This window comes from Sus scrofa, chromosome 15 (genome assembly GCF_000003025.6).
Source record: "Sus scrofa isolate TJ Tabasco breed Duroc chromosome 15, Sscrofa11.1, whole genome shotgun sequence".
NCBI lineage: Eukaryota > Metazoa > Chordata > Mammalia > Artiodactyla > Suidae > Sus > Sus scrofa.
In genome coordinates this window covers 115081725-115105560 of record NC_010457.5, presented here as the reverse complement: position 1 = coordinate 115105560, position 23836 = coordinate 115081725, and the positions used below count along the sequence as shown (strand labels likewise).

Genomic DNA, 23836 nt, shown 5'->3' with positions numbered 1-23836 from the left:
CTATTAAAGAGCATGATTGGTATTATTGATGGTACATTTATACTTTCAAACTATTTTTCTTCATGAATGTAATCCCTCTAAGACTTCACTTGCTGAGGGCAAGTAAGGTTGATAAAATATGTAAATAAAAGGTTACCAATGAATTTTTCAGTATCTTTCACTTTCAACTACTCTGCTATAAAAATACTTTTTTTCTTTCCTCTTTCTTTCTTTCTATTTTTTTTTTTTTTTTTCTGCTTAGTGTACTGTAGCTGACAGTCTCCATTAGTTATCAGCTAATGTTGCAGAGTAAGACCAAACAAGGTGTCATGGCCTTAAGCGATTAGAAGGGCCTCTTCATCCTAACAAAGACCCTGAGGTGGAAATAGTTTGCATGAACAGTCACTGGAATATTATTCAGACTCACTAAGCACTGCATTGCAGTTTGAGGGAGTTACATAGCTTCTCCATTTACACTAGGCACAAATAAATTAAAACTCACTATTGTGTACCTTTAAAAAGCAACATAAAAATTGTGTGTGTTTGAAAAGATCAGGCCAGGTTTGGGAGTAAAAAGCTGAAGTAATAAATAAACATGAGGTCACTTTAGGAACAACCATAATTGCTTTGTATGACAAGATTTGCATAGCAAACACTTCCGATTAATGTACAGTGAAGGCCACAGAAGTGGGAACCAACCTCAGTATCTTTTCGGGATCTGTTCCTTCCAATCTTGAAGGTGTAGTTTTAGCCAGCACAATTAGTCATTGTTTACTGAAAGGCAGATAGAGCCACTGTTCCTATTTAAATATTTGAAATAATTATTTTTATCTTGCCAGCATGCTGATTTTATTTATGTGGTTAAAAAAAATAAAAGTATCAATTTTACCTTTGTAGTGAATTTCCATTCACGTCAAACATACTTAGAAAATAGGCAGGGGAGTTTCATCAATATGACCCTTTTCAAGTCATAAATTAGAATATGCAATATAATTGCGTATATGCATGAAATATTTCAATTACCTAAAACATGTATTTTTTTTCTTATTATTTTAAGATATGATACTTGATGTCTGTCTCTTGATTGCCTTTGTAATTACCACTCTTGTTATAGCTGATATTGGCTGTCCTCACCTAGGGTGAAATGCAGTGCTCAATACAATAAAACCTTATTTTTATTTTCTTCCTTCCTCATTTAAATATAAAAGTATATCTATTTTCTTTTAAAAACATAATTTCTTGAGGGGGGATAATGTGGGAAAGTGTAAAAGGCAGAGGTCGGTTCTCTAGAAATAATCTGGAATTTTTAAATGTCAGTGTCATACTAAACTGGAAAAAAGGCAATAGAATATAAATGATTTCAGATAGTAGAAAAAAGTAAAAAAGTAATATTTAATTTTGTAGCAAAAATTTGGGTGAAATAATGGACATATGTATATATAAATATGTATGTCAGTGGCTAATATATATTCTTAGCAAATAAGAAAATAGAAAATTCACTATTCACTAGAAGATAAGGTTATACTTAAATATAATCATGTTAAGACAAAATGAAAATTAGTTTGGATTTAGCAGTAAGTCTTATCCCTGATTTATACTCTTTAAGCAATATTCCATGAGGATTATAATTTAAAGAACATGATGACAATATTCAGAAAGTATTCTGAAAAGAAATGCTAGAGAGACAGATGACATCTACAATGATCACTGTATTTTCAGTATCATGCATTAACATCTCCAGTCTGTTGGGAGGTTCCTAAATGGAGTGATAAGTAGATGAACTAAGGCAGGTGGTAATTCCGTTTGTCTAAAAGTATTCATTTAACAAAGTCACATTAAGTGTGAAGCAGACCTCACCTACCCTCTCACTCTAATAGACAACAATAAATTATTTCAATTGTTTTATTTTGATTAGACACAGAGCATTTTTCTCTATCAATGTTAACCCCAAATGGCTACATAAAGAAAGAATGTGAAGTCAGTATGCATGTAGTAGTTAAGATAAATATTAATACTTTATATCATACTACTTGTTAATGTAATTTTATTTAAAATATACATAAAATAAACAAGTTTGTCAATGGTGAAACATTACACAGAATAAGTCAATATTACAAGAAGTGTCTAGTGGAATGTTTCTTTATTCAACTATTTACACGCAGAGTAAATTGTTTTTAACTTAGTTTTATTTTAAAAGTACATTAAAGTTGTGATGGAAAGTCAGAAATGATCAGTATATAATATGGCATTACATATTATTAACAGTGATTTTAAATAGATGATATATTTGAGAAAGTGTGTTGTTTAAAAATTGTCTAAGTGTTAAGTAAAAGGTTCATTGTACAAAAAATATTTGTCTAATTTTATATCCCTTTAGATATTTTCCTTACTAAAATTATCTTCATAAATGTAGATCTTCTTACCTCAGATTTGAAGTATTGTCCAGCTAGACTTTTTGCCAACAATAGAACTTAATCGAATGCTGCTATATTGCAATGAGTTTAAAATTATCAACTGTTGGGATATTTGCATCTTTCTTAAGCCATATTACTTTGATGTAGTAGCACATTAGTAATATGTTTATTGTATCTGTGATTTAAATTTTCTTTCTTTTTTTTTTTTTTTTTTTTTTTTTTTGTCTTTTTGCTATTTCTTAGGCCGCTCCCACGGCATTTGGAGATTCCCAGGCTAGGGGTCGAATCAGAGCTGTAGCCACCCACCTACGCCAGAGCCACAGCAACACAGGATCCGAGGCCTGTCTGCAACCTACACCACAGCTCACAGCAACGCCGGATCGTTAACCCACTGAGCAAGGGCAGGGACCGAACCCTCAACCTCATGTTTCCTAGTCGGATTCGTTAACCACTGCGCCACGACGGGAACTCCAAAATTTTCAAAGGTAGATGGGAATCAAACTATATTCATGGTTGGATTTCTTAAATGAAAATCTAAGGCCTCAGAAGCCAAGATATACCAATCAATGTTTGTTTAGTTTCTAGAGTCTTTATGGACCTTTATGGCAAGTCAAAAGGAAAAACACTTACAGATCAATCAATATAAATTAATAACTATCCTTCTGTAGAAAATACTTAAATACCACCACACATCCTTTTATTAGTGCTTTCTTCCTTGCCATCAAATGTGATGAAGGTTTAACTTTTGCCATTTCTTTATTGTAATTTTTTTTTGCTACTGCTTTGTGAGATTCAGTAATTCTGATGGCTTCTCTGCTGGGCCCTCTCTACTGGAGAATTATAGTATTAAATTTTTTGGAATATGGACTGTTCTCTGTGATACATAACCTGGGAATGTAGAAATTGGAATTCATTTGGAGTCAGTACCAAGAAGAGAACCTACCAGATGTCTTGGGCTTCATAACAGATTTCAGAGGCTGAGAAGGATCTTGGGAAGTGTAGGTACCAAGAGAACTGGAGAATCCACTAAAGAAAGGGAACTTGTACTGGGAGGTAATTGATTGGGCAGTGAGGTACTAGGCCATTAAAGTGTGGAGAGAAGACTTTAATAGGACCTTTTCTAACTATTAGAACCTTTTCACCGAAGCTTTGAAGAGTCATCTGTTCCTATACAAACCTAAGAAGAAAATAGATGGTTTCTAAATTTATTACTTTAGTTGACTATTTGGCAGGTGTTCAAGAAAAAATCTAGGAACACTTGTGACCTTAGTTGAAATAATATCCATGTTGGGTGTACGGCAAATGTACCTTCAGATTCTTTTGAGAAATTAACCATAACATGATCAGGCTCTTTGCCAAGTTAGGAATACAGAAGGAGGGCAATGCAACGTTAAGAAGCTACCTGAAAAAGTAACTAACAAACTTTATCTTGGTTCAGATTTCAGGCCAGGTAGAATCATAGCCTTGGTAAGTATCCTCATTAGTTAACTTATTTAAAATACATGGACATGCAAATACAGACAATGTTGCCTTTCTTAGATCTCAATTGGCAACTGTTATTGACAGTTTACTTTGTTTCTAAGATTACAAAACAGTAGAAAAAGCTATGCAGAACAAATAATTTAGTTAAAAAATATATAAAGCAGATACACAACAGGAAAAGGTTTTATTAGGAAAATCATTTTTGCATAACTTCTTTGGAAAAGACTACTCTGTCCGCAGGGCTGAAATTGTTTTGCAGTTTTGACCACAAACCAAAAATGTCTGTGAGAACTTGGACAGACAGTGATGAATGGACATAAAAGCAACACAGATTTGATTTATTTACATTCAGTCACTCTTCCTTAGCTCTTAAAAAATTAAGGCCTAATCATGCACATAAAACACTTACTAACCAAAACCAAAATATTCTTGGGGAGATCCTCTTTGACTATTAAATTAACGAAGGTATCAAAAACATTTATTTAGTTAATGTATATTTATGAATTTTAAATATTTTTGAACTTTTATTTAAAGTTTTTTTAAGCTTTGAGACATTGAATAGCACCAAAATATCAGAGATGTTCAGCACTCTATGGGTGAAGAGCAAAGATGTTATTTCAAAGATGCATTTGTCGTTTGCTTGACCATCATAATACTGAACCTGATTGGTATCTACCAAAATTTCTTGGATAGAATAGTAAAGATAGAATGGTAAAAATCCAGAGTTTTGAGCAGCTTACAGTAATATAGTAGTAAGGTTATTTGGATATTTCTCTAAGGCATTTTAAGATGTGGCTGTGTTGGTTCTCCAGATGAAGAAGTGTGTGTGTGTGTGTGTGTGTGTGTGTGTGTGTGTGTGTGAAGGAAAAAGTATACGAAACAAATGAAGTCTGGAAATTATGACTATCACTTAGCAGGTGACCAGTAAATCATAGACTCATGAAGTCTTAGATTTGATGCATAACAATCCCTTCCTTTAAAGATGTGGCAAAGAGCTCGGGTTTATGAAGTGAGTTGCCTTTGATAACCAGATAAATTAGAAAAATGTTGAAGAAGATTATGATGGCCAGGAAAAGAAATTAGAATCCTACAGTTATTTTTAAATGTTTAAGAGAAGATTTATGATAGGGTATTGTTTTCTTAGCTGATATTTGTCCCAAATTTATATTTATGGCCAATAGCAAAATTTCTAAGGCAGCAAACTCTAATCATACCTTTAGGGAAGTCTTAGAAACAAACTGAAGATTGGAGCGAACCATAGCACTCTCGGACAAAGTTAGGTATCTATTTCAACGCTGGACTCTGAGATCAATGGGTTCCTTTCTCCTACTAGTAGTATTGTGCCACTCATGACATCAACACTCTCCTGAATTCTATCATTAATGGATGAAATGAAGTGAGGAAAAGGATGCAGAGAGGCAGCAAAGGCCAAAGGAATCTCTCTGTTGGAGTTATGTTTCAGCCAAGGGAAATCATGAGAAATTGCATAAGGTAACTAAATAGGATGGGCTTTATCAAGATATATTCTTCAAGGGGCATGATGGCCTTCATGAGCTCACTTAAGTTAGAGGGGGTCTTACCATTTCATGCTGTCCTGGTTTCAGGTAACAAAATTAAGCTAGCTTAAGGAAAAGGGGGATTTGAGCAACAGAGCTGCAGGAAGAACTTGAATATTTTCCAGATCCGCCTGGCCTTTTGCTCCATTCAAATGACAGCTTCATTCTCTCTTACTGCTGCCTGGTCATCCCTACACAGAAAGAAATATAGACAGACCAACTCTGGACTTTCGTATTTCAAAAGATACCAGGGAATGAATTGAATACAAATTCTTTCCCGAAAATCCCAAAGGAGAGACTCAGTGGGAGTGACTCTCTCATCCAGTTAATAGTGATCAAGGCATTTTGACTGGTCCAACTTGGTATTTTAAGTGGTCCAACTTAGAACAAGACAGTAGGGTGGCTGTATCAACAGATGCATATCCAAGTTAAAAAATAGAACTGAGTGTGAGTTCCCACTGTGGCTCAGCAGTAACAAACCCAACCAGTATCCATGAGGACACAGGTTTGATTCCTGGTCTCGTTCAGTGGGTTAAGGATCTGGCAATGCAATGAGCTGTGGTGTCGGGTGCAGACTGTTGATGTGTCTGTGATGTGGACTGGCAGCTGCAGCTCAGATTTGACCCCCTAGCCTGGGAACCTCCATATGCCACAGGTATGGCCCTAAAAAGCAAACACACACACATATACACACACACACACACAAACTGAGGGAAGAGTAGTTTCTAAGTTTCTTAAAGGAGAACTGAGCAGATAGTTCCAGGTTTTCACCTGTGTTTTGCTAAGTAACATATTGTGTTACTAAGATTTGGTTTTTGTTCCAGGTTGCAACATATTTTCGTTAACTCAGCTGATAGAGATTTGTTATAAAGATACGAAGAAATACAGAGATCCATCTTAGAAATCCTCTAGCAATCCAGTTAGCATGTCCTTTCAACATAAGGTAGACAATGTGCCACACTGAGGTGTTCCTTTCTTATGATGACTCAGTTGAGATGGGAAGTAAGTGAAAATAGACATAGAAGGAATTAATTTTTTACTCTAGCTCCTGGCTTCTATTACTCATGGACTTCTATGTCTGCCCAAGTAGGGTACCATTTTCCCATCTAAATCTCTGGGGTCTCATATTCAAATTATTTGAATTAGACTCTGGGTAGACCAGTCACCAGTGAATAGGATGCTTTTGTTTCATAGAGCTTTTTTTTATTGCTTTTTAGGGCCACACCTGTGGCATATGGAGGTTCCCAGGCTAGGGGTCGAATCGGAACTGCAGTTGCTGGCTTAGATCACAGCCACAACAACATTGTCTGTGATCTACACCACAGCTTATGGTGACGCTGGATCCTTAACCCACTGAGCTAGGCCAGGGAAGGAACCCACATCCTCTGGGTTACTAGTTGGGTTTGTTACTTCTGAGCCTCAGTGGAAACTCCCACAAATTTTAACTTTTCTGAAAGCAATACTTTTTTAAAAAATCATTTAAGTTTTTCTGGGAACAAAATAGCAGTTTTTAAAAGAAATAACTTTCATGAAAGAGAGGTGTTTGAGAATCATCATAAGAAGCAGAAGAGGATTTACGGAAAGGGGAGTGGAAAGAGATTGAATGAAAGAAAATATGGGGGGGAACGGTGATAAAAACAGACAGCAAAGAGCAGTGTGTATACTTCTGCTGCAATCTTTACCGTTCTGGTGAAGTCACCATCATCTGCTCCAGGCTTAGTTTCTTCTGGCCCTACAATGCTTCTGGGAAAGCAGCATATTCAACTTGTTTGGACTCCTCTCTGTGCATGTTAGTTGCTGTAGGCCTAAGAATGTGAAGGCTCCAGGCCTCTGGGATGAAGCTGCTGTTTCTGTCTGTTGTCAGCTCCATGGAAATTCTTAAGGGACAAGGCTACAGATAAAAGATGTGGAGGAGGAATAGGAAGGTCTCAAATGATGAGTGAGGAGGCAGGGTGGCTTAATATTTAAGCTCCCCTGATACTTTTTATTTATGTATTTACTGCTTCTAGAGAAATTGAAAATGGACAATAATTCATACAAAGAATGTCTGTGCAAATAACAAACCAATAACTTCCTACCCTCAGGAGGTTCTGGCCTCTGCCCAGGGTACAGTTTCAGAGCTGTAGAAGGCAGGGAATACCCACACTGATATGACCCAATCCCAGATATTTTGGACCAAGAAGAGCCCAAAAACTCCCATAGCTAGCAATGACCTCTGTTTTGGGGAAGCATAAATTGGCAGAGTAAGAAGGGGCCCAAAGCTGGATCAGCTGTAGGATAAGCCTCATCGTTTGAGGTTGTGTTCTGACATTGCCTTCTTAAATTATTTCAGACTGAGCAGTCTAGCCCTTTAGAACCAAGTCAGTAGCTTTGGACTAGAATCTGTTTGATTAGAATGAACCCCAAACCAGGTTGTCCAAAGGAAAGATGAAAAGGCCATTCAGACCTAAAATCTAAGGATAAAGCTCAATAAATGTGAAATTTTAGTTTCACTCAGTGTCGGTGGTCAGTTTGGGAGGGTCGGAATGATGTGAAAGTGTAGCTGGGGAAAGATGGGCGTTTAGATCCCCAGGTGTATCTAATCTGCAGATGCTATCAATTACTGAACTAGCTTTTAAACGACTTTCTGAGCGTGAAGCATGAGGGGGTTGGAATGAGGGGGTAGGCTTTCAGACTGAAGTGAAGCAACGTTTTCTTTTCTTCTGTTTCTAGGGCAAGTCCAGTATATGGATGAGCACCGTGGGACAATGGAGAAAAGAGTGACTTTTCTGTAAGCAGCCCTCCGGTGGTCTGCGCAGTCTGAGGGCCAGCTGTCCCAGACTTCTGTTTCAGTCTCTGGCCTCGGGTGAGCCCTTTAAATGTAGCTTCCCCCGCCCCCACTACTACGCTCCCGCTCCCCGACAGGTGTTTTCCCAACTCCTGAGGGCCACGATTTTGGGGAGTGGCAGAACCAATAAGGTTTCTCTTTGGGGGGAGGCGTGGCTAGTTGGGTCAGAGCGGGGGCGGGGTTTCCGCGGCTGAGCAGAGCCAGCCTGGTTGCGTGGAGGGTTGTTTTATCCACCCACCCTCACCACCTTTTTTTTTTTTCTTTCTTTTTTTTCTTTTTCTCTCGGAGTCTTATTAATTTCTCAGTGGGGCTGCAGCTGGAGACCGCGGAGCGTTGGAAATGACGCTCGGAGGCTTAATTACCGCAGCCGCCGGACAAGTGTGAGGAAAGCTGACAGGAAAAAAGAAGGACAGGACCGGGGGTAAAGCAAGAAGCTTCCCCCCCTCCACCCCTCCCTTTCCTCCCAATTTGGACTGGAGGTGCAAGGAAACTGAAAAGGGAGCTGAACAGAGACCGGCTGGGGGGAGAGGCCGGAAACCTACCGCCTCTTTGCAATCAACTTTTTTTGGAAACCCTTTTCCGAACCCTTCCTTTTTATTGTTGACCAACCAGTGAGAGAGAGAGAGTGAGAAAGTGAGGAGGGAGCGAGAACGCGAAGGCTCCCACAGGGAAATAGCTGCCCGGTCCCCGGCCAGGAGCACGGCGCACACACTCGAGCACACTCCCACCCGCGCTCACCCTCACGCGCACCCTCTCTTGCTCTTGGGGCCCGGGCCCTGGACCCGCGGGCGCGGACTCGGAGCGGGTGCACCGAGCGCACCAGCCCCCCTTCGCGCCCCCACGCGTGCCCGGCTGATGGATCTCCTCCGCGTGCCCGAAAGTGGATATGCCATTTGGACATGTAATTGTCAGCACGGGATCTGAGACTTCCAAAAAATGAAGCTGGCGACAGGACTGTGGGGCTGGATGAGCCTTCTCGTGGCGGCGGGGACCGTCCAGCCCAGCGCTTCTCAGTCAGGTGGGTCGCGCGGTCCGTCTCGCGCTCCAGTGGTTGAACCTGCTCGGGCCAGCTGGGCTGCGTCGGCTGGCTCCCTAGACCGCGTCGCCCAGCCGGAGACCCGCTCGCTCCCGCGCGTGGAGGGACCACTCCACCTGCTCCTCTTCCTTGGGTTTTCGCTCGCCCCTCATTCTCTCCCCAAACTTACCCTCTGCGTGTGCCAGTGTTTTATTTACCGTGAAAAATCACTCTGCGCCCCTTTGCTCCGTCCCTTTTCTCTTTCCTTCACCCCCTTTCTCGCGCGTCTTCTGTGAGCCTCCCTAACCGGGATCCCTGCTGGTGGCGCCTGTTGTGCGGGACGTGGGAGACTCAAAGCTGGAGTCAGAGGAGACGCTCCTCTCCGGGTCTGGGCCCCCGAGGGAAGAAGCCTGGGGGAAGCGCTTCTCGCCGGGGCCTGCGGAAGGACGGGGGTCCTGGGGCGCTGCCAGCTGGGTTCCGGCGAGCCGGTGGGCTTGGAGAGAGGAGCCCTGGGAGCGGGCGTTGCACCTGTGTGTGCTGCGCAGGGCCGCTGCACCGGCGGTCGCCCGAGCCTGCGGGGTCAGACCCGACTCGAGCCCAGCCTGGGAGCGGGAGCGCGGAGGGAGGATGCGCCTGGGCCCGGGGGCCCAGAACGTTAGGCTTCCTCTGCCGGCGTCCCCAGCCTTCGCCCCATTGACTAGAAGGGAGCTAGCTTGCCCGCCTGCCCGACCTCTTATTTGGAAAAAAAAAAAAAAAAAAAAAAAAAAAGGCTTGACACACTTGAGCCGGCAGCCCGGCCTTCCCGTCGGTTTCAGTGTTTGGCTTCAGGAAGAGTTCTTCCTGTAGTTCAACTTGCGATTGGCCGGAGTCCCTCCAACTTCTGTGTTTACTGCCCGGCGGGGCTGCCGAACCGACCAGTCACGCGAGTCGATTAAACCAGAGGCGGGCGCGGCTGCTCGGGGTGCGCGGCCGCTGTGGGCCAGGGAGCACGCACCCCGGGGCCCCAGCCGGGCAAAGGGCTAACTAACCCCCGAGAGGCAGGGCGGTGGGGCTGGAGCGCCGCGGCCGGTGGGGCCAATGACAGCACCTGCAGTGCGAGGGAGCACAAAGTTTCTGATACTTGAGTTTCCTGGGGATGAAAGTGGGACAGGAAAGGTCTGAGGAAAACCGGTGACTGACGCGGCCAAAGGGGGCCTTTTGGAGAGCCGGGAAGATTTCCGGAGCCATCCCGGGCTGGTCGTGGGAGCGTGGGAGGCAGCTAGAGAAGATAAAGCCCCAGGGAGTGTGGAGAGGGGAGAGCTTCAGGCCCCCTGGAGGGTGTCCTTCTGACCTCACCAAGAAAGCAGCGCGGGGTGGCTTTCCCGCTCCGCCCCCGCAGCCGCCGCCGCCTCCCCCTCTTTGCCTAGTAAATAACAAGTTACAATCCTACAGCATTTCAAAATGACCTTCGAATGGCACAATGTGCTTCGTTTGTACTGGGCGTTTGCACCCTCCCAATTACTCCGAAATTCTTCATGCATACCAGGTCCGGAGCTCCAGCCACCTCCGGAATTACACCAACACGAACTTGAGATTCCAAACGGCCTCTTAGATACATCCTTTTTTATCTCCCTGCCCACTCCCGAGTCCCTTCATATTTTTCCCCTCAATGGGTTGATTATGCACATTGACCCATTCAAAAGCAGTTGCGTCTGACATGCAGGCTTAGCCGAGGAATGTCTACCAGGCGACCTACTGGGGGCTGTCTGGTGCAGCCTCAGCCGCTGGGGGACCCGGCTCTGAGTCCGCAGCAGTTTGTGAGCTGTGCGGCTCGGGGTTGAACTATGCCGAAAAGCCCTTTTCAGAATTTCTGCAAGGAATGTAATCCAAATTAGTTCTGCAGCTGTCCTCTTCCTCGTCTCAGGCGACACCGGCTTGCACCCTTGCTGGTCTCTTCTCACTCCCTCCGCCCCCGTGAATTGTCAGACCCACAAGCGAGCCCATTTAGAGCGCCAGGATTAGCGTGCCATTGTTGTTCCATGTGTGACTCTGTACTTGAAATTCTGGGGCACAAAGGAGAGCCTCACTTGTTCAGAACACAAAGTGGTCTAGATGAAAGGGCCGCACAAAGAAGAGCTCCTGGGTGCATCCCTGGTATAACTGCAGCACGCATGCTAAGGTGATCCACTGGAAACTGGAAATGCCCCCAGGACTTCTCATCTTCCCCACCCCCACTGTCACACCTGGCAGGGAAAGTTCAGCTGGTTTTAATGTAGCGCCTTTACAAAACCAAGTTACAGTCTGAGGTATGAGTGAGTCTGTGTGTTTGTGGCTGTGTACGTGTGCCTGTATATTCCCAAGTAAATACATATTGCGTGTCTCCTCTCTCGCGGTTAGCAGTCAGTAGCAGTTTGGAGGAGTTTGTTTTGGTCCAAATGAGAAATTAAGTGCGGATAAGTAAACTAAGCTGCCAGAGGGCGACAAGATGTTGAGTGAATTGCTTTTAGATGAAACAAATTAAGGAAACGAGGGAAGACAATCTGCTTCTCGCATTATTAGACACGCTTGGAGTTCAGGGGAAAGTGGCATATTTTTGAAATGCTAATTTCTTAAGAAGCAGAAGGAATGCACCTTATTTACTGCTCTATGTGAATAGAATAAAGCTATGAGGGGGCAGGATTCTGCCGTGTAGATCTAAGATATTTATGAAAATATTTGTATCGGAAGAGGACTTGTTTTTATTTTTTCCTTGCCCCCCAAAAAAAATCAGCTTTAGAGAAGACGATTTTTTCCCAGTAATTCTAAAGGACTTTGTCTCATTTCCAGTGATTCATTTGGTCTAGAAATATTATAGCCAAAGGTCCTTTATATGGCTGTTATAAAGCCTTTACCACTAAAAAGAATTCCAAAATTTCTGTCTTCCTGGTATGATGGAAAAATAATCATATCACCTTTGTTTTGAAATACAATATATATAGTAGTATTGAAATTATGCTTTTGCATACCTTAGATATCTGAGGAACAACTTCAGTTCCCATTTTTTATTTGCACGTAACTTAGTCCTACTTTTCATTATATAAGAGAACATACATTTTTTTCCATGTATTTCAGATATATCTCCAAAATTAGCTTTTCTTTGAGAAGAAAAAGGTTAATAAAAGTTAATTGATGAAAAGATGTTCAATATAATTTCAAAAAAATCAGTTCTTTCCCTACACATATATACTATCAGCACACCCATGGGTATAGTTTCCCCTTTTTTTTCTTTTAATTTTGAAATTCTTATATATGTAAAAGGAGCCTTTTTAGAAGGTATAATTTTTTTCTTCAGAATGCTTCCGAAATTATATCTATTACTCTAACTGCAGCCACATGAAAATACTATAAAGTGGACTGATAGGATAAAATTGAATGACTCTGGTCGTGTCATGATTCCTCGATTTCTGATTTTTTTTCTCTTGAACCAAACTTCTTTTATTTTTTAAGTCATACATGCATAGAAAGTCAAATATTTTGAAAATCAAGGTACTTACTCTTTTCTATGGGTAATTTTAATTTAGTCACTGGCAAGGTTCTTAATTAAGAAATTACGTTAGAATATTTACCAGGGCATGCACATCATAGAAGATTTACATATTTTTTACTCTAACCTGGACACACTAAGTTTGCATTGGCTGATTTTTGGAGTTTGCATTCACTTGAAAAAAATCATATTTTCTCCTTAAAATGGATTCAGATATTTAGTATTCATGAGCTTTCATCCCTTTGGTTCTTAAGTAGAAGTAATATTTATCATCTGTCTTATGCATTCACTCTCTTCATTACTATAGATTCTTTTTTACATCTTATTATTTATTGAGTTTACACATATGAATATATATTTTCCCCATCACCACTAAGGGTATTCTTTTTGTGTGTGTTTTTCCCAGCAAGCTGCCACTCAGCCACTGCAGGAGTCCTCTGAGCCAGTTTTCATTCTTTCTTTTTGATAAATCTGATATGGCTGGTTGGCTGGACAATCGCAAGCCATTCCATTGCTCAGATTTATTCTTGAAAGAAAATAAAAAGGCATCGATCCAAGATCACTAGCACATCTCAAAAGCCCTGACTCCAAGGCCAAATCTTTCTACAGAGAAGTCCCTTTTCCCTTTCTCTCCCACTCTTTTCCCCTCTTGACCAAAGAAGGAATGTAGACTATTGTCATTTTTAAAATGCTGGAGATGCAAGGAAGTGTGCTTTATCTAAATATACTGTGATTAGAGCCACCATGAGATTAATGACTGTAAGGTGTACATTTCAGACAATAAATTGGATTATGGTACCTTAAACATTGCAGTGTTTTAAAGTGTTATTGTTTTTAATATTATTTCAATCCAGTTATTAAGAAAATTTAGCATATGTTAAAAATAGCAACAAGTTTTTCCTTTATTTTACACTATCCTGCTGCTTTTGGCTATCCATGTGTAAATTATAAGTGCCTATAACATAAATGAAGCAAATGATCAAAAAAGATGTTCTTTTACCTGCAAGCTTGTTGGTACTTGCAGTTTGATTTCACCCTTGTAAGCGATACTGCTTTATAAAGACAGATTAATATTTACATTAAATCTTGTATTTATGCATGTTTAAGGCTATAGCTCTTCCACAAAAATTAATTGTCAAGCACATTCCACTGTTATCTTTGATAGTGATCTACTGGGTATGAATGCAGGGCAGAATTTAATCAAATTGAAACTTTTTTTCTAGGTTATATCATTTTAGAAAATGTTTCACTATGTTACATTTGACTATGGAACCAAATTGCATCTTTATCTAATACTCATTTCTAAATTATAAATATTAGGTAATTGAAGTAAAACCTTACTTTTCATGCTTTCTAATATTGCTACTGACCGAACTCTACAGTTTATAATGACAAATAATGCCTTAATTTTCTTTTTTAATAAAAACTTTGATCAGTGTTTCCTGAAATTGCAGTTTTCCTACATAATTTGAAGGAGATTTTGCCTATGGTGTGGTGAAATGTAACACAGGACATAGCCAGGTTTAAATCAGAATTTCTATATTGTAGGGACATTGTTCCTCCAGTTTCTTTTTAATACCTTGAGCACCTCACTCCATGTCTTTGTGACTTGACTTGCATGCCTGAGGGGAAAATGCATGTAATGTATTCTGTATTTCTCCACTATATCAGTTTTCTAAAAAATGGCTTTAAAGTCTTTTGTGATACTGAGATATATCCCAGTAACGAGTTAATTGATATATTTAAAACGTGAACACACATGTTAGTAAGCATAATGTAAACCTTCTAGCAGACCATCACTGTCAGAAGAGCACCTGTCTAAATGAAATAAAGAGATTAAGTCCAAAGAAATTGTATTTGAAGGCCATTTCCCCAAAATACTACTTTTTAGGATTGCTGTATGGTCCCTTTAAATTTCATATTCTTTGACTTTTTCTGAATTTCTCATAATTCTGACATGTTTATTAAACAAATTGACCTATTTTCCAATGCTTTAATCAAAGCTTTAATGCCACTTTCTTGTTTTAATATTTGACATTTCAACTGCTGCTTTATATTTGTACTAATTTTTCAAGAGGGAAGAGCAGTGTTTCATTTTTGTAACATAGAGGTGAAAGACATGAATATTTGGGGGACTAATTCTACAGCGCTTTTTTGAACATGTAGTAATTGTTTTGTTTTTATTTTCATTTTAAATAAGTGATTGCTTTGCAGGCCTGTTGCGTGGCACAACTCCAGGGGGCAGCAGCCACAAAGAATTTAATAGGATTTGTGCATGCCTGAGTTGTAGGTAGTTCAGCAGCAGTCCTGCTATTGTGCGATGCTACATTATAATAAAGTAGCACCACATTATAATAAAAGTAGGAAAATCGGATTCTTGTCAATAATCATTTCCTCTGTGAGCTTAGGTTAGACTTGTTCTCTTCAATTTCCATCTCTATCAGTATAGCTAAAAGTGAAACTTAATTAACATCTTGAATTTTTTTTAAATGATTCAGCTAAACAGGAAAGGATGTTTAGCCTTTTTAGAAAAAAGAAATCCATTAGTTTTCAATTATTTTTATAAAGAACCTCTTTTTTTTTTTTTCAAGTAAATTCATGTGGGTGGCCCTGGTATATAAAACAGGTAAAACAGTAAAAGGAGAGCTCTCTTGTTAAAGCTTCATTGAGAAGCCAGCTTTGTGTCCCCTGCCTTTGGCACTGTCCCACTTTTCTCCCACTCTGGCCTCCACTCTCCTGCACTGGCTTTGCAGAACTCTAGCACTGTTTAAAAATCAATGATCTAGTCTATTCCTTTTCATTTTCTAGGTGAGGAAGCTGGGAGTCCAGGGAAGTTAGGTGGTAACAAGTTGGTTGTCAGCTCCCAACATTTGTATCACTTTCTTTAATATACACAGAAGTGTTTTGAAAAGTTGCAGACACTTAAAAAAAAAAAAAAAAGAATAGGGAAATTCAAGGTTGTTGAATTTTAAAAGAGTATTGCAAAGTTGAAGTGAAAACAAATGAATTGGAGCTATGGTCCTAAGTATCAGACTGTGAAGTTCTTTGCAAGGGGAAGACGTGGGATCATCATCTTTACATTTAGGAATAATCTCTGATTGCATTTATAACTTATAGTACATTAAAGAAATAAAACAACTTTGTTAAGGCACGATCTGTTCCCCTGGTAGCGCCTATCCTGGACCTAGAATTTTGACCCTAAAAGTCAGATAAGAGTTGCTGATGCTAATATCTGTATATAATAGTGCCTCCAAGAATTTCTTTTGCCTTCAACTTTGTGAAGATGATCGACAAGTAGAGAATATTTTTTTCCATTCTGTATTAAGTAATATGCATGCTTTAAGAAAATGGATTATAGGAGTTCCTGTCATGGCTCAGCAGAAATGAATCTGACTAGCATCCAGAGGATGCAGGTTTGATCCCTGGCTTCGCTCAGTGGGTTAAGGATCTGGTGTGGCCATGAGCTGTGGTGTAGGACGCAGGCTGCGGCTCAGATCCTGTGTTGCTGTGGCTATGGCATAGGCTGCCAGCTGCAGCTGTGATTCCACCCCTAGCCTGGGAACCCCCATATGCCTCTAGTGTGGCCCTCAAAAGTAAAAAAAGCATTATAAAGGATGAACAATGGCTTCATCATGATCAATTAGTTGATGGGGACCCTTACCTAGCAAATCCATGGGAATACTTCACATTCATCCAGTCTCCTCCTTGAACCCAAGTTTCTTTATCTTAATCACTGTCCTTATTGGGTCATCTTTTTTCAGGCCCTCCTATGATCCAGTTATTCTTTGCACAAGTGCATAAGCTAAGCTTTAAATACTAACACTTTATAAATTTATTCTGTGGCACATTTGCCTCCCTCTAGTTGGCTTCTGCATGATGCTGCCTCTGGGCCTTGTGACTTTGCAATGTTGTTGATTTAACCTTAACTCTCTCTGGTTGTTGCTGACTTCCCTCAAGCACCAGAGCTTTCTCGGACATGATCAGCATTCTCATGGGCCATAGTGACAGAAAGTAGGTTTAAACCTGTTTTGTCAGGAAGAGTCACTTCCTGTTAGGAATTTGAAATGAAAACGGACCCCCTTGGTAAAACATTAACATAGACACCAGAAAACTTCCTGTCCAATATCATTAAACCTCTCCCCTGAGACGTAACTCAGGATCATTACTGTTAATCACGTTATTTCCAATATTGTGGGGGTTACTGAAGCATACTAAACACCAATAAAAATATGCAAGGCTCAGTTTCTGAATCCAGAGAATTAAAGTAACAGAAGTTAAGGCTCTTATGAGTGTTTTATGCATTTCATTTGGAACATAGTCCAAAAATGTTTGGAGAGAAAAAAAAATGGTACAGTAAGCACTCATTTATTTTCCAAAAAATAGTTGTAAATCAGTTTTATCTACCACGTACTTGCTAGTCTTCTGACCTTTACTTAGCTCTGGTCCCATATACATATGATCTAGGTGGACATCTAAGTTTTAAGCTTTTAGAATAGAGGTGAAGATTGTAAACATGCTTTCAAAAGATGTGCCTGCTAGTCTTCTATGATATCCTGAGGATATCTTCTGTCTGATTAGGACTGAAAAATGGCAATAGATTCTCCAGGTTCTATGACTGTATCTAGTATGGTTACAGTTTGAGTAATAAGCTGTGAAATCCTCTCTTTCAAGCTGGGTCGCCATCACTAGCAGGGGGATACCTAATTGAGGTCATGGATGTCATTTTGCTTTAAGCAAACTCTCCTTTTACTAAAAACTTTGTCATTATTTCTTATTCTTACCTTCGGGCTTAGAGAATCTGAGAATGAGTTTTTTTTTTGTTTGTTTTTTCCTATAGGGATTTATGAAAACCAAATAAAAATAAAACAGAATAGTATTTCTTTTAGACACACACTTTCATTATTAAGAATTCCTTTTGCTGGTCATTTTGTCTAGAACTAGAGCAGTTAAACAAGCTTTCTTTTTTTTTTTTTCCCAAAGGAAATTTGATTGCATGGCGTATTAAAATCTATTCCCTAAGATTTTTGTCGACTTCATCTAGTCCTTATAAGCCTCCAAGCAGGCTATTGCAAGACCTTCTTTACTGGTCCCCTTGTTCAACAGCCCTTTACCTCCAAGACTTCCTTCTTGTCACTGCCAGATGACCATTTCTAATATAATACTTTTATTATCCTAGTTTCTATTCAAAGGCCTTCAATGGAGTCCCATTGCAGAGTTCAAAGCCTGTTAAAATAGTCTTCAGTTTCCTTTTTAATCCAGTCTTGAGAGTTTCTTAAGATGTATTCTAAGAACCAGGCTGACCTAGTCAGTATTCCAAGGCTATGCCTTGCTTGTTGCCTTTCCTTTTGCTCACCCCTTTCCCTGGAATTCATGGCTCCCTTGGTACCCCTGCTCTTCCAAACTGTTGAATCTTTCCCCTTCCGAAGTCATTACCTCTTCATTACATCTTCCTTCATTCACTGCCCTATCCTTATCTATGCCACCTATCTGGCATTTCATCTTAAACCATTTTATAGTTTTAACTTTTTAAGAGCAAGTGTTTTTATCCCCTATAGAAACCAATGCAGTGCCACATACATAGTAAGCTCTTTACAAATATTTTTTTAAATGAAAGAATAACATACATTTGCTGAAACTATTTTAACCTCATTCACAGATGGTTATTATTTGTAATTAAACCATATAAGTGCACAAAGTAAGCTGTTCTAAAAACATAATTATAGAATTCTTAATAATAGATATTAGACATGTTTACCCTGGGAATTTCCTTGGTTGCTTTCTTGAGCTTCCTAGGGTATTTCTTTCAATGGAGTGTTTCCAAGAGTATATCATTTGTCCTCATTCCCATTTTTAGAGTCTGCTTATAATATGCTAAAAAGTATTTTTGTTGGCTTTATTTTTGGTGAGTTAAATATATGTGGATACCATTCTTAAAGATGTAGCTGTCTTATAATCTATTTTATATGATCATTACTTTTCTATTATCTCTAATTTTTAAAAATTTTAATCAGTTAAAGCAGTAAACATGTACTGACCCACCAGTGTGTTTGAGGACCTTGTCAGGAACTGAGGAGGACATATTAGAAGCCCAAGATGTTAGCTTTCCTCTTTCTTTTAAAGAAGGACAGATGACACCAATGAAGCACAATGCAAGAAAAAAAATATTATTAAGTGATTTTCCAGACTCTTGGGAGGAATTTGCCTCTAGAGAAATGCTGATAAGTATTTAATGAAAAAAGAGTTCCAGATAGTAGAATATGGCATTTTCTATTCCTAGATGTATGTGATAACACAACTTGGTTAGTACTAAGATTTCTCAGTATCTTAAAATAGACAACCAGACATATGCCTCCCATTTTGAAAGGATCCTATAAAAGAAATATTGCAGCCTAACTGAACTGAGAAGGATTCTCTTAGCTGCTCTTTTTAGGTGATTCACTCTGCATTCTGAAAATTGGTGAAATGATTATAGTATTTATAGTGTCAGATTCTACCAGGGAAAATGTTCTTCCAGACATTTCTTCTCAGGTTACCAGATTCCAAGAACTGTCAACCTTTCTGGTCACTGTGGTGCCCTAATTGTACCTTAATTTATAATGGCCTGAAAGAGTTAATGCAACTTCAAAACTTAGCTAACACTCTGCAGAGGAATCTATTAATGAGAAAACTGGTAACTTAGCACACCACTGTCTGAAAATTTTTTTTAGAACTTTCCTGTTTTGCTCTGAGAATCCCTAAGAAGAAAGTTTAAGTCAGGGATTATTGTTCCTACTTTATCGATGAGGAAGTAGAGATATAAAGTAGGAGTATGTAAAGGTGAACTCTGACTGCTGCATATGCTGGTGCAGTTGCATGTCTGCCCTCTCCTGAGCTAGCTGGCTCTGCCCTCTGCTGCTGCTCCTCTTGCATCTTCTCCCAGCCACAGAAGCTGCTAATCCTGACAAAGGTGTAGCTCCTCTACTCCACTTTCCCCACTGTGAGAGAAAAGGATGCTCAGCCCACCAAATTCTTCTGCCATCAACAGCTCTGTTTTCTCTGGATTCACATGAAGAAAATTGTCCAATAAATCTATCATTTGAAGAGTCTTCTGTGGGTGGCTCTGCATTTCTTTTCCTCCATTGTATTCTCCATTGTATTCTCTCTTGTATTGTTTTTGTTTTTTTTTTTTTTTTTTTTTTTTCGGTTTTTTTTTTTTGTTTGTTTTTTTGGTACTGTGTATTGTACTCTATTAAGGAAATCATGTAAACCTTGTCTTGAGAAAACTTCAAAGCAGGGGCATATCCAAAATTTGGGGACCTGCATTTATGCAGTGTGGGAAACCTCTTTAAAAGCCATACAGAAATAAAAATACAAATTAAGCACAAGGCCTTGAGAGACACTGATGCAAGTGAGGGGCTCTGAAGCTGAAGGCTTTTACAAAAAACTTGATGGTACTTCTGCCTATGTTTCAAAATTATACATTTTAAGAAATAATATCTCTCGTTGACTGTGAGTTTTGGGTGTATGATTCTTTGTTGTTTTTTCCTACTTTATGTAGTTAGTGTTGCTGTTAGTGTAGAAAAATGCACTGTTTTGAGGAAAGACATTGTCATAAAGTGTAAAATCGTGTGGTTACCTGGTGCCTTAGAGGTTAAAGGAACTGGTGGTGTCACTGCTTTGGTGCAGGTTAGATCCCTGTTCTGGAACTTCTGCATGCCGTGAGTGCTGCTTAAAGAAAAAAAAAAAGAAAAAAAAGTAAAATTGCACTGTAAAGCACTTCATTATGTCTTTGGATGACATGATGTACTCTTTCCACTTTAAATATGAACATGCCTGATTCAGTTATATGTTTATTTTCTTGACATCATATTTTTTAATGGCTCATGTAATATCTCTTATGTAGTTCTGTAGTTTATAATGTTTGGTTTATAATGCCATGATTTAAAATAATATTGCCAGTTTTGGTATATAAAATCTTTATTTCTAAGTCCCTGTAGCTTGAAATATAGCTCATTGAATTTTTAATCATTTGTTATTTAGCGCAGTTAAAAATCTATCTTTGACTTTTACCCTCTGGCTAAGTTAAATGTGACCATTTTAACTACAGTAGACATTATTAGTTGTGAATTAAACAATGCATCTAAATTAAAATCAGTACTCAGCTCAGATATTTGGTAATATTTTAACTACTAATATATTAACACATTTAAGTAACAATAAAATGATTAGTATTTCCAGTCACACTTTCACTATGTAAAAATATCAGCCAAACAGTTAATAATATTCCCCAGTTGCTTTAACTTCAAATTTAGCAGCCCCATTGTCCCTGGTGATATATCAAAACCTCTAAAAGTGTACTTGGAATTAATGGAAGCTGAAGTGATTGGTATTCAGATATAATTCTTTAGTGGTCTTTTCCTTTCTTTTTTAAGTGAAGAATGAAATTTGAAAATATAAAAAGCTTTGAGATAAATTGAAATAGACAAAACATTTATGTTGATGAAAAGGACACATTAATTTTTTCTGTACTTACTATATTGCTTGTGGCCAGAATGAGCACACCATGAGCCAGAGAAAGAGATAAGACAAAGAGAATGGCACACAGCTAATTTTGTTTAGCAAATTTAGATCTGATACATGCTATTTCACTCCTACAAACTGACTCAGCCACTCTTTGAAAGGTACAGATGAAGTTTGTCTCCCACAGTTTAACAGCTTTCACTCAATATTTATAGGCTACATAAAAATAAATTTCTGTAAGTACCACATTTCTCACTGGCAGGATGAGTACTGTGAGGTAGATTTATTAATGAGAAAAAGGTAAAAACAAAAACATTTCAATTGTTCTAGGTCTGCTGAAAATAAAATATGTCAAAACATCCAAAATATCTTTGTTTCAAGGACATATATAGTGGGCTTTGGATATTCAAGGATTTTGACTACTTGTGAGTAAATAAGAAGTCTCATTATTTTATGGTAATTTTCTGATTTGAATCTGATAGCGGTTAGATGCATATTCTGTAACTAGTCATTCATCTGCATAAGCCAACAGGAAGGGATCTGCCATGACTATTGGGGAAGTGGCTATAAAACAAAACAAACGAAAAACCCAAACCTAACCTTGGTCTTTGTTAAAAAAAAAAAAAAAAAAAAAAAAAAGTGTCATCATCCACAAGAATAAATTTTAGTGGATTTCTAAATGAGACTAATTTGTCTGGAAAAAAGAGTCACAAAATATGTAATACTTGTTGGAAATGTAATCCTAGAAAAAGCCAGAAATTTGTACAATATCCATGTTTGGGGATATCTCAGCAAACATATGTAAAAGTCTTTTGTATGATAGTGTATTGTAGAGGTATCTGAAGAGTTATGCTATTATTTATATATCAGAGCTTTATCATGGCTCAAGACTACATTCTCCATAATCAAGCTCACTATAGAGAATAATTCTCATATTCATGAATTGTTCATCTCATCATATTTCCAGTGGTTATTTCAAGGTTAATTTTTTTTCAGACAGCTTCTCTTGATTAAAGTCTGTAGTAATTGTATATGTGCTGATACAGCACATGAAGGTTTTAGACTAAAGACATCTTTGATTTCATTAGAAGTTAAGATCAAATGCTTTTCGTTATGTCCTACTCAAATATGAAAAAATAACTTTCATGTCTATTTTTTATTTTCTCTAAGACTGTTGAGACTTTCGTTTGGCATTTTCAAAATCCTAGAAACCTTTGTATGAGAGTATGAACAGCCAAAATATATTCCATTACCAGGACTAATATCTAAGTGCTGTGTTCCTTATGATTTTACTGTTTGTTAAAATATTATACACTCTTACCTGACTGGCTTTCCCAGGCCCCTCCTGTGATCCCCCTCCCTCAGACTTTCCCAGATCAAACAATGAAAGAATTAATACCTGGCACAATAAGACACCTTCAGATTCTGCTTTGACATATGCTGCAATCCATTTTTATGTGCCTTTGCGATGATAGTCACTAAGTATTAAATGTTACCCTTACATGCAATAAAATTTTTGCCATAAGTATTTAAAAATAGCAGGAATGTGAATAGTATCATACTGACTTTGCCGCCATTAAGTGTTAGCCAGTTTGAAGAAGGCATGTTTCTAAATTGTGTATCACAGCATAGATGCTTTATTATTTGACTTGAAGTTTGAAAAGAAATGGCTTAAAAACACTAGACAGGATGTCACTGGTTCACATATTGAATTAACCTAGGAGAAAATCACATGAGTGAGGCAGGCCAAAGGGCACAAATAAAGCAGATGCTGTGAATTTTCTTGAGAGTAGGTGCAGGTGCTGATGTGTGTCTATAAATTGGGCTGCTGAAGAATCACACAATTTGAATTTGCAATTTCCATAACTGGTAGTAAACATACTACCTGCTTATATTATTAATCAGAATCAACAGCTTATATGGCAAGGTGTCAGCTTCTCCATGAGTGTGTATTAAGTCATTTAAGAGGGTCGGTCCCTTGAGAGCACCACACATACTCTTCGTTTGTGGTGGATAAGAAAACATACAATTAACTTTTTTTTTACACAATTAAAATGTAATATATTGAAAGAAATTGTGAAGCTCAGCTTAATTATGACATTCGGTAACTTAACATTTGGACATTTATTATTTGGCAAAGAAAACTATATTTACTGTATTTACAACAAAATAATGGAGTTCCCTTTCATTTAAAGAATGATTAAAGAAGGAAAGAGATGCCAGGCCTGGAAAAGAGGAGGCTCGGGAAGGGGACATAATAACTATCTTCAAAAGATGGAGGGCTATTACGTAGAAGAGAGATTAGCACTGTTCTGTGTAGCCTTGGAGAACAGAAACATTAGCAGCTGTTTGAAATTGTAAGGCGTCAGATTTCGGTTGAACACCATCAAGGAGTTTCTCACAGTTAGAGCTTCCCAAAGTTGGAGTGGTCTGTCCAGGGAAGTGGTGAGTTCCTTCATGTGTTGGGTGGTGAGCTCTGATCTAACCTCTTCTGTGATGATAAGGAATGAATGAGGCAGCTGAAGAACAACTGGTCAGTGATGGTTGGGGGTGGGGCCTGGG

General features: G+C 38.9%; 1 protein-coding gene across 1 annotated transcript in view; it reads left to right on the top strand.

Moving 5' to 3' along the window:
- The window catches only part of ERBB4 (erb-b2 receptor tyrosine kinase 4), a 1130412-nt gene continuing 1115152 nt past the window's right edge, over window positions 8577-23836 (top strand). Inside the window, 1 exon segment of the mRNA XM_021075968.1 lies at window positions 8577-9276. Within this exon segment, the coding sequence (XP_020931627.1) occupies window positions 9195-9276 (82 nt within the window). The 5' untranslated portion in view covers window positions 8577-9194.